Below are 13124 nucleotides of genomic sequence, written 5' to 3' on the forward strand. Positions count from 1 at the left end.
CTTCCTGGAGGAGAGGCAGGTTCTACCTTCTTAAATGGAGAACATGATTTATTTGGTGGGTGAGGTGGGGCAGCAGATGTAGCTGCCTCAGTTTGGGGGGCCACTCCCCTTAGGAAAACAAGAAAGAATTAGCTGAGCACAACGCAGGGGGTGGGGGAAGGACAGACTAGGGAAGAGGAAATGAGGAAGTTTGCTTGCTCCTTACCAAAATGGACCATTTGCTCCAAAGTGGTTAATTTTAAAAGTAGAGAATCTGCAAAATTGGAATGAGCAAAGGACCATCTGTGAACCAGATGATAATAACAGTAACTTAGACCCATCACACCAAGCAGGTACCGGAGAACTGGGGGGACCCAATTAAGTCTTCGTTCCTTTGCCTCAGATACTTACTAGCTGTATGACCCTGACCAAGTCACTTAACCTCTGTTTTCCTCAGTTTCCTTTCCTCAGTTTACATCAGTGTTAAAATGGGGATCATTACAGCACTTTCCTTTTGGGTTTGTTGTGAGGATTTGTAAAAAGAGCTTAGCACAGAGGATGTGTTATGTGTTTGAGGAATGCTTGTTTCACTCTCAAGCACACACACACACACACACACACACACACACACACACACACACACACTTTTACACTCCACCCCAGGATGGGATAAGAGGGAGCACCTCTCCCTTCCTTGCAGGGGTTATAAACATCCCCCTTGCAGAAAGGGACAATTTGTGTAAAACACAAGTATATTGTCACACCCACCTACCTTGATAGTTAATTTTTCTGAACTCTTTTTTATTCTTTGGTATAAGGGAATACGCTCTGTAGGGGACAGAGAAGAGATATATTAGGAAAAGAAGATGAGGTTAAAAAATAACAATACAAATTGTTTTTAAATTCTTGGTTCCTGACCTTTACCCACAGGCTAGAAAAGAGCTCACCAAAAGTTAGGACCAGAAAAGTTCTTAGAACAAGGGATGGCAGAGATAAACAGTCCTTACAATGTCCAAAATGAGAAGGCCCTTAGACTGTCGGATCTGGAACCAGAATCTTAGGATCAATTCCCAACACCTTCATTTTACAAATGAGGAAACTGAGGCAAAGAGGGGCAGAGATTTGCCCGTGATTATTCAGTGAGTTAGTGACAGAGCTGGGGATGGAAACCAGGCCCCAGGCAGGGGAAGGATGAAAAACTGTCCAGGCTGGGCGTGGGAAAGATGCCATCTGACCCTGAGCCAGATGCCTCCAATTGAGGAAGGGACGACAGTGCCGTTGATTTCAGGGCAGAGTGCTCTTCCCAGGAGCTCAGGGACTTTTCTCTCTTTTATTTTTAATCCTGCGGTGGCCAGGCCCGGGGCTCTTTGTGGTCCCCGTGGGGAGGCACCCATTTCCTGGGAATCGACCAAAGATTCAAGGACTCCTAGCTTCCCCCAAGAGGAGTTCTGTGTTCACAGCTGGGAGGAAGCTCAGAAATCATCTAGGTCAGAGGAGGACACTGAGGCACAGAGAGGGTCTGTATGGTCCCTTGTCACTCCCCCAAGCAGCGTGGGGATTTTTATCCAATCCCAAAACTAATTTCCTTTGCTTCCTAGGGGTCTTCAGGGGCTCCCTGGTCCTAGTGATATGGCAACACTGCCCTCCAGGAGATCTCTGCATACGCAAAGCACACAGGGTACCCCTCACTTCTCAGTTTCCACCCCACATTCCTACCCTACTCGGAAATTTAGACAGGATGACCTCCGTGGCTTCCTGGACCTGCTGAGGGGATAAGGGAGGGGCCTTTCCCAGGGCCTTAGGACTTCCCTTTCTCTGGGCTGGAGGCCCCTGGGATCAGGGGAGCAGAGCCATACCTTCTGCCCTACCCTGACTTCTGGGGGTCACTCTGTGCCCCCCAAAGCTTCCCACCCCTCGGAGCTCTCCCAGGCTCTCTCAATACTCCTCTGGCTTCTTCACATCCTTTCCCACCTGGGTTGCCTAAGGCTTGGGTCTAGCTAGGTCTACCTCAGTGTCTCCTCAGAGAAAGCCTTAAAAATGCTTCCAGAAAAGAGGAATTTCATCTTGATCACCCTGGAAGAGATAGGGGTAGCCTTCCAGGGTCTATGTTGCAATAACCCCTCGGGCCTATGGCTCCAAGAAGATTAAATGTTGGCAGCAGGCCCTGGGGTGGGGCAGGGTGGGTTCAGTGCCAGGATAAGGCAGGGAAGGCCTAGGGGGAAGGAAGGCGGGGTGGGAAGGGAATAGCTCCTCCTCCAGGAAGTTGGCCCCGATTCATCCTCTGACTTAGGCCCAAGTTTCTGCAGAATTCAGGGCCTAGGACTGAGTCAAATTGTTGCTTGGGCAATTTGAAGGAGAGGCCCTGAATGTGGGGCCTGCCTAGGGTAGCCACCAGAGGCAGGAAGCCCAGGCCTCCCCTCAGAGGGCTTCCAAAGCAGGGAGACTGGCCATCTAGTGAATCCCCGAGGACTTCTTAGACATGTATTGAGGTAGATTTGGAAGGAGAGGAACATGATTTGGGGAGACAGACACTTCCTAACCTTCAATGATTTATACACACGGGACTTGCAGCCCAGAGTAGGGAAAGTAGTTTGACTCGAACTAGTCAAAGGATGAAGTTCAAAAGCAGGCTGTCTGAGGGAAAGGAACCCGGCCCTCTGGGCAATGGGAGCCTGGAACAGGGGAAACCCCTGATTCCCCTTGCATAGATCCAGTGAATGTCACGTTTCCCAGAGAGTGGCACAAAAGGGACAGGTGAGAGTTAATTAAAACCCCTTTCCAGGGTCTATTTTGAGGAGGGGACAAGTTTATCATACGTGGTCTCTTCCATTCCCATTCCCGACACTAGAAAGAGGGGCGGGAGGAGACTCCCCAAGCCGGGACTTTCCTGATCTCCTGGAGATTCTGGGAAATCAGGCCCAACAAGAGGGGGGGAGATGGGGAGGAAGGGAGAAGAGCTGGGTCACCTCTGACTTCCCCCTCCCCAAACAAGAGCTGCTCCCAGACTCTCCCAGACCTTGAGATTCTCCTCAGACTCAGCCTTTCCCTAGATTGTATTCTAGCCCTCTTCTAGCTACCCCCACACACACCTCAAACCCTCAGATTTTCCTTGGGCCTCAGACTGCATTCCTGGGCTAAACAGAGGGAGTACAGCCCCATCCTACCCCACCAGCCCCACAGCAACCCAGAGCAACAGAAACAAAGCAATTGAGAGGGAGACACTGGAAGGGACAGACAGACACTGCCCTACCCAGTTCAGCTCCTTGAACTCTGACCTGAGCCCAGAACTGTCCCTACCACTAGCCACCACATCCCTTGTTAATAATTGGCAGTGAGGTGGAAGAGGTGGGGGGAGGAGAGGAAAAGGTCGGGTCCAAGTCCAAGAGAAGGTCTGATTACAGCTCGAGGTGGGAGGAGGGTGGGGCACACTCACTTCCATTAATTTGGTCTCAGAGAAAGGAGATGGGACCTGGGATTACACAGGGAGGCAAAGAAACAGACCCTGAAGGCAACATATTTAGTAATAAATAAGACTTAATTGCAACAGAATGGAAACACAGAGGGAAATCTTCAAACCTGAGGAAGGGGGCCATATAAAATCAGAAAGACAGACAGAGGCCTCATTTATGAGACTTTGGGCTGAAAGGCACCTGAAGCTGTTCCAACCCCCTTCATTTTACATGGAAGAAATCAGATTTAGCCATGGGAAATGACCTGCACAAAGGCACTCTCCTAGTAAGAGGACTGTTTGAATGCTGATTTTCTGACTAAATTCAGTGCTCCTCTACAACTCCATGCTAGCACTGGATTGAGAGACAGAGACAGTTAAGAGATGAAGGGATGGGAGCCAATGACCTTTTAGACTCCTTCCCAACCTAAGGATTCTGTCATTCTTGGAGGCTCAGAGAAAGATGGGGAGAAAGAAACTCTGGGCATATTTTTCTGGGGCACGGGAGTGGGGAGTGTGTAGCTCTGGGAAAAGGGGGTGGGGGGGATAGTGAAGGAATTGGGTCCCTTCCTCCTTCCCTTCTGTGACTCAGTGACCCGGACTCAACCTCAAGCGGGGAGGGAAAGAGCAGAAGAAAGGGTTGGGAGGAGCCTCGCCCCTGGGGAAAAACGGGAAAGCCCCGGTTTCTCCCAGCCCCCCCTCTCCGCCCCATTGCTGGAGGGAGTGGAGGGAGACGGGAGAAGGGAGAGCAAAAAAAAAGGGAGCTAGCGAAAAGTAGGGAAACCCACAGAGACAGAGCTTGGAGACAAGGTCAGGGAGACAGACAGACAGACCGGATAGAGACACAGGTATACTAGAGGCTGAGAACAGAAACGTCTCGCCTTTTTCCTCTCCGCCCCCCCCCCCCCCCCCCCCCAGTCGCTTTCTCCCTCATCCTCGTCCCTGTGAGAGAGAAAGGAGAAAGAGATCTAGGATAAAAAAAAGAGAAGGGGGACCCGGTTCGGGTATGCAGAGAGGAGGGGCATTGAGTGGGGGGAGAGGGAAAGCAGGGGGAGGGCGGCTCCAGGGTTCCTTCCCCTTCCCTCCCAGGGACTCGGTGACTCATCCTCCCCCCAACCAGCTGGGCCTGTTCCCCACCCCCACCCTTGGGCCGCTTCCCTCTGACCTCGGTTGTCCCGCTCCTCCCCCACCTTTGGTCTCTATCTAGGTCTTTGCAGATTTGTGTGTGACTGTCTTTGACTTTCTCTCGCTGACTGCCTGGATCTCGGCCTTTCAGTCATTCCACAGGTGTCTGCCCCGCCTTCCGCTCCCCCTCTACTCCCGCCACCTGCCCCCACCCCTCCCTCCTGGAACATGGGTGGAGGAGAGAAAAAGGAAGAGATCGGGCAGAGGCTTAGAGAAATGGGCAGAAAGCAAGGGGAGTGGGAGGGGGCCGCGGGCGGGGCAGGGGAACAAAGAGGACTGGACAGTGTTCGGCGCGGGGGGCGGGGTACAGCCAGCCATCCAGGACCGGGGACCCAGAAGGACAAACCGAGATTAGACCCAGAGACGGCCGAGCGGGCAGGGTCGAGACGTGGAGACTAGGCAGAGACAGTGTCTGAGATCAGAAAGGACAGACAGATAGGGAGAGACTCAGAGACAGACTTAGAGACGTCAGGAAGGAGAGAGCGAGAGAAAGTGTGTGTGTGTGTGTGTGTGTGTGTGTGTGTGTGAGAGAGAGAGAGAGTGTGTGTGTGTGTGTGTGTGTGTGTGTGTGTGTGTGTGTGTGTGAGAGAGAGAGAGAGAGAGAGAGAGAGAGAGTGTGTGTGTGTGTGTGTGTGTGTGTGTGTGTGTGTGTGTGTGTGTGTGTGTGTGTGTGAAAATACGGAGGAGAAAAACAACACGCCGGGAGCGAGAGAAGGGGCGGAGAAGCCCGGAGAGACTTGAGCCCGGAGCCTCCAGGAAAGCCCGAGAGGGAGGGGGCCCGGCCAGCCCGGGGAGGGGGAGGGCGGCGGGGGAGGGCGGAGGCGGGGGAGGGCGGGCGCCGCCCCGGCTCACAAAAGTCCCTTCAGCTCAGCTGGCTGGAGGGGAAGTCCCTGGTGTGCTGCTCGCTGCGCTGATATCTGAGCGGAGCCCAGCCGGGCTGCAGCCTGTGCCCGGCGGCAGCCACCGGGCCTCCCTCCCAGACGGGGCTCCGTCCGCCCCGTCGGCTCTGCACAACTCCCCGCCCTGCCTCTGCCCCGGCGGGCCCCAGGGAGACCCGAGGCAGCCAGGGGCCCCGGCCATGCCCCGATGCCCCCGGGACATGGACGACGGGCCGGTGGACCTGCGGACGCGGCCCAAAGTCGGAGCCCCCGACTCGGAGGCCACACTGCCCCTGAGAAAGCGGCGCTACCGGGAGCCCCAGGAGTCCCCCGGGCCCGGCATCGCTCCAGCCCCGGAGCCCGCGCCGCAGAGCCCCAGCACGTACCCTGGCCTCCCGGGCCCTGCCACAGCCATCTACTATCCTGGTGAGTGAGGGGGACAGAGATGAACTCCCACCCCTGGTAGCCCGGGCACCTCAGCTCCTACCCGAACTGGGGACTCTCCTCCAGGCCTCGACCCTTGGCTCTACTCGTGCTTTTCTGGGCACCCTCCGCCTGTCCTGAGACAGGCGTCCATTGCCCAAAGCAATTTTTTTCCGACCTGGGCTGGGTACCCTTGCCTGACATTGATACCTGGACATCTTCCACACATTCCAGCTAGATCCACCCTACCCTAACCTAAGCACCCTTGTCCCAACCCAGCCTGGTCCTGGGGTGCAGGTGCTCAACCCAGCCTGGGCACCTGCAGCCTGGACAACTGCCCTTCCTCACCCTGTCCTTGATCTGGGCACCCTGGCCTGGTCCCTACCTGGGCCTCCTCCCTCTAGGTCTAAAACCTGTCTGTCCTCTCCCTGACCCCCTTACCTCTTCTGATCCCACATCCATCCTAACCTGTCCTCAGCCAGTGCATCCTCCCTGACCCCCTCTCTCCATTCCAAAGTCAGCACATCCTCCATCCTGACCCTGCTCCCCAGGTCTTCCCATTCTCAACCTAATCTTCTGCCCAAACCTGGAATCCCTTTCTTCCTTTCCCAACCCCTGCTGTCCTCACTTCCCGACCCAATCATCCCATGCTTCCTGGATCTTTATCCAGTTCTCACCTTGCCCCCCCACAAGGCAACCCACCCTTAACCTGTCCCCCCAAGGCTCTGTCCCCCACCCCAAGAGCAAGGACATTGCACAAACTGGTTGATTCTAGTCACAGTGTGACGTGACCCTGAGTCACCCAGAAAAACCACAGAGAGCCCTGCCTGGGCATCTACCCCCCTCAACCTGCACACACATACACAAACCCTTAGTCCATCCCCAGGCTCCTAGAAGCTCAATGGAGAGAACCTTGAGATAGATGTCAATGTAGTTTTAACGCTACCATGAACTTGTTCTAAGACCTTGGGAAAGTCCTCCTCTTCTCTGGCCTATTTTGTCGTGTGTAAAGCGATGCACTTGGACTGTCTCTAAGGCATCTTCAGACTGGTGTTCTGAAAGCTCCAAAGCCTCATAGATGAGGGTAAATTGTAGAAATGTGGAGCTGAAAGAGACTTTCGTCCCAGCTCTTTCATATTACAGTCCAAGAAACTGTGGCCTGAACTGCCCAAGGTCATCCAGGCAGCCTAGTGGAAGAGTCAGGGTTTGAAATGATGTTCTCAGACACACATATGTTCTCTTACCGTTTTCCCACAGTACCTGTAACTGGCTATTAGGTCTGACTTTCTATGGTCTAAGCTCCTATCCCACTCAAAGAGTCTGAATTTCTTTGACATTCTCCCTCCACACTCAAATGTTTGCCTTCCCTCCCTTTCCTTATTTCCCTCTCAGTAATAATTGTAAAGCACTTAGCACAATGCCTGGCACCTAGTAAGGCTATATAAATTTTAGTTACGTAGTAGTCCTAGTATTAATACTACTACTAGCTACAGTGGTACTAGTACTAGTTGTCGTGGTAGTATAGAAGTAGTACTAATTGTAGTGGTGCTCCTACTAGTAGTAGGAGTAGTGCTAGCAGTAGTACGACTACTGCTTCTAAAAGTAGAGGGGGAAGAGGGAATCTCAGAGCCTCACACCCTCTCCCCCACAGGCCCCTTCCTATATCCTGCACCAGCCCCATTTTCAGTACTGAGCCTGCCACCACCCACCTACCCAGTGCTCTGCCCCCTGGAGAACCCACTCACCGCTGACATTGCCAAGGCCACAAGACCAGATGAGGATGGAGACACGTGAGTGACCTTTGGACCTCTACCTCCTCTAAGGACTGCCATACACCCCTCTGCCTCTCCCCCTTCCACGGACCCTCTTCCCCCCCATGACCCCCTCCCATTCCCCTGTGCTCCACTCCAGTCTCCTTCTCCCCTTAAGAGCTCCCTTTGCCCCAAGTCTCCATCTCCCTCCAACAGCCATATGCCCCTTGATTCCCCTCCCCCTTCTGTGTCCCTTTTCCCCTCTGTTTCACTCTCATCCTCGCCGCACAACCACCCCCCCCCCCCAGCCCCAACACAAACACTTCTGCAGTGGCTGCCTCCCGGGGAAGCCCCAGACCGCAGGACACACCACAGCCCCAGCTGCTCCCCAGGCCTGCGTCAGTCTCCCCCTATACACACACTTGGCCTTAACCCCTTCCGCCCTCAGCTCCCACTGCGAGGGAGGCAGGCATCACAGGGCTTACTGGAATGGATCAGCTCACCCTTGACCTTAGTCCTAACCCCAGGGACCTCTCCTGCTCCATAGATCCTGGGGTGGGATGCTGGGGCTGGGTCCCCACATCACTGAACCCTCAAAGCATCAGGAGTAGAGAGGATTTAATGCCAGGGTCTGAAAGGAGATGAGAGCCCTAGAGCTAGGATCCTGGGTCCCAGAGGTAAATGAGGCTGGGGGTAAGGAGGAGGAGCTCACTGTCCAGGCCTAGGAAGGGAATGAGCCCCATCCTAAGGGATACCTCGGTCCCTAGAAGGAACCTGAGGGGGCTGGGAATCCAACTCCTGGGTCTCCAAAGGGGTGGGAACTGAGAGGTCCCTCAAATGTAGGGAATATGCCCCCCAGTTCTTGAGCCTTGGGGTTGCAGGGTCTTGGGAGAAGGAGAGCCCAGCTTGGCCAACTTCTGCCCCATCCTTTCCCCTCCCCCCCCTCCCTGGGGCAGGAAGTGGATTCTCCGCCCCCCCTCCCCCCCAGCCTGGTTACTGGAAGTCTGTGAGGGCAGGGCCAGCCCCTCCCATCCCCACTTCCTTCGACCCCGCCTCCTCCCTCCTGCCCTCCCCCTCCCTCCAGGCCTTGGTTTATGGGAACTCCGGCCTCCGGCCCCAAGGTTTCTCTGAAATCAGCAGCTCCTGCTCCCCTTTCGAGCCCCTCCCACATACCCTGGGGCCTGAGACCAAGGGACAGGGGTGGGGGTGGGGTAGGGGTGGGGCAAGGGGAGAATGAGGAACTGGGGATCAAGTGACCGCAGGTACAGGCTACGGGGATGGAGATAGAGGGATGCAGGCAAGGAAAGGATGGGAAAAACAGAAAATGCCAGTGCGGGGCACCTTGGGGGGAGGGACCCCACAACTTGGGTTAGCTGAAAGGAGCCTTTGCACCATCTGGTCCAATGGCTTCTCCGTGGCTTTACAAAAAGGGGAAACTGAGTCTCAGAGGGCGTGACTTGCTTGCAGCCATGTCGAATGTTCCCCTTCCCCAACTCAACCGATACCACCTGGTTAGCGCCCTCCTCTACCCAAGCTGGCTGGGTGGGCCAACCGGAGTGCAGAGACCAGGAATGGGGCAGAGGCAGGCAACCCACCTGCCTTTCTCCTTCTCAGGCCCCTCCACATCGCAGTAGCCCAGGGCAACCTCCTCGCGGTTCAGCGCCTGGTCTACCTCTTCCAGCAGGGAGGTCGGGACCTTGATGTCTACAATAATTTAAGGCAGGTGAGCCCAAAAATTGGGGCCCCTGCTGGGCTGAGGGGGAGAGGAGGGGCTCCTGTTGTGTTTGCAAGTAGTGTTCCCTGTACACCCTTTGGGGTACCCCTTCATTCCCCCTAGAGATTGTGAGCTCTTTGAGGGCAGGGATGATCCCCTTTTGTCTTTGCATGGAGGCATGTGGCAGATGTTGGATAATATGGAATTGATTCTAGAAACCTGATTCGCTGGGGTGGAGGGAGGCAGTCTGGATGCTCAGGGCCTTCACAGCTGTTCTCCTGGGCAGACACCCCTCCACCTAGCGGTCATCACTACCCTGCCCTCAGTGGTGAGGCTCCTGGTGTCCAAGGGGGCCAATCCCATGGCCCTGGACCGAAATGGCCAGACAGCAGCTCACTTGGCCTGTGAACATCGCAGCTCCAGCTGCCTTCGAGCCCTGCTAGACACCTCAGCCCCTGGGGTGCTGAGCCTCGAAGCCCGGAACTATGAGGGTGAGTGACACAGCTGGGTGGCCCAGGAGTGAAGATGGATGATGTCACAGGGATAGACATACCATAGAATGTTAAAGGGGCCCTTAGAACTTAGAATGCCAAGACTGAGTACGGGCCCTTAGAACATTATATGTAAGAGCTAGGGGGGCCCTTAGAACATGACACACCAGACCTGAGAGAGTCCTTAGAACATGGATTGACCAATCTGGGAGGTTCAGAGCTGAGAGGGCCCTTAGAACAGGGACTGTCAGGGCTGGGAAGAGTTCTTAGAACAGGGAATGTCAGAGCTAGGTGAGAACCTGGAACCTAGGTGTTAAGAACAAAGAGCCAAAGTCAGGTAGAAGGGACCTTAGAAATCATCTAACCATCCCTTTAAGAGGCAGTGACAAGGGCTAGGGAGATGAAGGGAGGGAGCTGGGCTTCTGTCATCTCCCCTTCTGTTATCCGCCTCCCCCAGGGCTGACCCCCCTACATGTGGCAGTGAACACAGAAGACTCAGAAACTGTTCTGCTGCTGTTGGACCGAGGAGCCGACGTAGATGCTGTGGTGAATGAGAGGGAAGGAGGTTGGGGTGGGGAGGGAAGGGGGAAGGGCAGGGTCCAGCTCCCAGCCCCTTGGGGAGGGGAGTCCCTAGGGAAGCTTGGCCCCAGAGCCAAGGGCAAGAAGAGGCCTGAAGAGCAGACTTGATGCTGGGGGGCAAAGGGGAGGTGACCCAGCCTCTCCTCTCCTCTTCCCTGCCCAGGACATCAAGAGTGGCCGCTCCCCACTCATCCATGCTGTGGAGAACAACAGTCCGGCCATGGTGCAGCTGCTGCTACAGGTGAGCCAGCCTGGGCCTCCTTCAGCTGGTCTCTGTCGGGCAACACACTGATTAGGCACCTGCTAATTACAAAGCCCTGTGCTTGTGGTTGGGAGTACAGGGCTAACAAGAAGTGGGCCCTGCCCTCAGGACCTTCCATTCTACCCAGCTAATAACAAGGACATCCCATTATTGTACCCATCTCCTGTCTCTGGCCCACATTTCCCAAGGTCTCTGTACCCCATCTGTCCCCCAGGGTCCTGGCCCCATTTCTCTGTCCTTCTCCCCTCGCTATAATCATTCTCTCTCTCCTACCCTCGCCCCAGCATGGAGCCAATGTGAATGCACAGATGTACTCTGGCAGTTCTGCCCTCCACTCAGCCTCAGGTCGAGGCCTTCTTTCCCTGGTCCGGACTCTGGTACGGAGTGGGGCTGACAGCAGCCTCAAGAACTGTCATAATGACACCCCCCTCATGGTGGCTCGAAATCGACGAGTGAGTCCTCCCTGGGACTTGAATTGGGGGCCTGTGGACCTCAGAGAGGGAGCCAGGCAGACACAGCAGGGTGAACGAGGATGGGGGGGAAAGGACAGCCGAGAAAGAAAGGCCAGGCAGAGGGGAGGGACACACACACACACACGCACACACACGCACACACACATAGATGCAGAAGGGGGTGGAAACAGGGGGAGAAATACATGAAGAAGAATGGTGTGGACTGAGTCTGGGGCTGAGCTGCATAGACTAGGGAGATGGTGTGGGAGCCTTGTGTCTGGCAGTGGCCCCAGGTGTGGTCAGCCTCCAGGGAGTCATGACCCCTTCCCTATTCATCCCTTACCCAAAGGTCATTGACATCCTGAGAGGGAAAGCTTCCCGCCCTGGTCCCCAAACCACTCTGGGACCAACAGAGCCCAGCCAAGGTGGCAGCGCCCCCATCTCCCCTGAAGGCAGCAGCCAGTTTGGATCTAGTGGTGAGAACCCCCAGGGTCCCAGCCATCCTGAATGGCCTGGCCCTTTTCCCTCCCAGTCCCTGCTCCAGACCTTAGTCACTCCAAGCACATCCCAGGCACCTGGTCCTTCTGATTAAGTTGCCTGCTGCCTGTCATTCCACCCCTGGACAAGGGCCCTGGAATCCTGATCCCCCAGACCAGGGCTGGGGAACCTGCAGCCTCAAAATCACATGTGGCCTTCTAGGTCCTCAGGGGCAGCCTCTTGATGGAATCCAAGTTTTCCAGAACAAATCCTTTGATTAAGAGGATTTGTTTTATGAAGTTTAAATTCAGTCAAAGGTCCACACTTGAGGATCTAGAAGGAAACCTGTTCAGACCCTCCTCCACTCAGAGAACTGGGTGCCCCTCCTCCCCTCATAACTCTCTTCTCCTCTAGGGCCACCGTCAGCATCTCCAGCTTCCTCCTCGCCACCCCGCTCTCCCCCCGAGGATCCTCCCACCTCACTCCAGGGCCCCCAGATATTCTTCCTGCCAACCCAGTCCCCAACAGCGTTTCTGCCGTACACGGGGCCTCTCCGAGCCCCAGGCCGGCCCATCCCTCCATCCCCTGCTCCTGGTGGGAGCTGAGGGAAAAGGGAGGAAGTCCTCTGGCATCAAGGGAATGACTCCCTGAAACTGTGAAGGCACATGTCTCCCTCCTAGAGAGACTCACAGGACCAAGATTTGCACACACCCCTACCCCGAACTTCCTCCCCCTTCCTCTCCCTGACTCTGACCCTCTGCAAGGGGAACCGGGCATCTGGCTGGCACATCCCCCTGCCTGCCCCCCTCCCCATTGCCCCTAGCCCCCTCTGTCTGAGACACCGCCCCAGGGCTCAGGCTTGGGCTCCCTCCCTGGGGCCGAGGACAATGTAAATTATTGGGGATTTCAGTTTACTTTTGTAATAAACTATTTTTGTACCATATGAACTCTGTATGTGTGTGTGATAGAGAGGTATGGCCCAAAGACCACAGTGCATGGAGGCAGGAGACTTGGTTCCCTGTCCTTAGCTGTGGAATCTGGGACCACTTAAAAAGGCAGTTAGTTCCCTGTTGGAAAGGGCGCTGTCCCTGAAGTCGGGAGAGACCTGGGTGTGAATGAATCCGAGCTGGGTGACCATTCTAACCCTTGGAGGCCTCCACTGTATACTAGTGCCTCCCAGGCCTGGGTTGAGGCCAAGAGGGCAGAGTGCATGTGAGGCCCAGAAGAAACATCGTTGCCCATCGTTCTGTCCCTGTCCCTCTCTGGGCCTCAGTTTCCTGCCTGGAAAAAGATGCTTCTATGGCCAAGTTCATCAGGATGCTGTGGGGAATGCACTTCATAAACCCAAGATGGTGAGCTGGTGGATGGTTGGGATTGTGCTGGGGATAAGAGTGTCCCTGGATGAGTGTTGCCCCCTGCCTTTGGGTTCCACTTCTCAGACCCAGGCACCCAGAGTCCTGTCCTCAAGCTGGTGTGAGATCTTGG

At 55.3% G+C, this 13124-nt stretch overlaps 1 protein-coding gene and 1 long non-coding RNA gene across 4 annotated transcripts; both read left to right on the forward strand.

The window, feature by feature from the left end:
- The first annotated feature begins 3982 nt into the window (after window positions 1-3982).
- Window positions 3983-5070, forward strand: LOC140503745 (uncharacterized). The gene is made up of 2 exons (XR_011966857.1): window positions 3983-4275; window positions 4635-5070. It is a non-coding gene; the product is annotated as an uncharacterized lncRNA (long non-coding RNA).
- Window positions 5071-5444: 374 nt separating this feature from the next.
- Window positions 5445-12582, forward strand: BCL3 (BCL3 transcription coactivator). Of its 3 annotated transcripts, XM_072607958.1 has the most exons (9): window positions 5448-5916; window positions 7565-7703; window positions 9279-9387; window positions 9665-9869; window positions 10327-10415; window positions 10612-10689; window positions 10995-11162; window positions 11512-11638; window positions 12054-12582. In XM_072607958.1, the coding sequence occupies exons 1-9, from the start codon at window positions 5691-5693 to the stop codon at window positions 12242-12244; spliced, it is 1332 nt and encodes a 443-aa protein (XP_072464059.1). In that variant the 5' UTR covers window positions 5448-5690; the 3' UTR covers window positions 12245-12582. The 3 variants fall into 3 exon arrangements, with proteins under 3 accessions (XP_072464060.1, XP_072464061.1, XP_072464059.1); XM_072607959.1 differs by lacking the exon at window positions 11512-11638 and having other exon boundaries at window positions 5445-5916; XM_072607960.1 differs by lacking the exon at window positions 7565-7703 and having other exon boundaries at window positions 5447-5916.
- Window positions 12583-13124: the final 542 nt, after the last annotated feature.

The sequence above is a fragment of the Notamacropus eugenii genome, chromosome 5 (assembly GCF_028372415.1).
Source record: "Notamacropus eugenii isolate mMacEug1 chromosome 5, mMacEug1.pri_v2, whole genome shotgun sequence".
In the NCBI taxonomy this organism is placed as follows: domain Eukaryota; kingdom Metazoa; phylum Chordata; class Mammalia; order Diprotodontia; family Macropodidae; genus Notamacropus; species Notamacropus eugenii.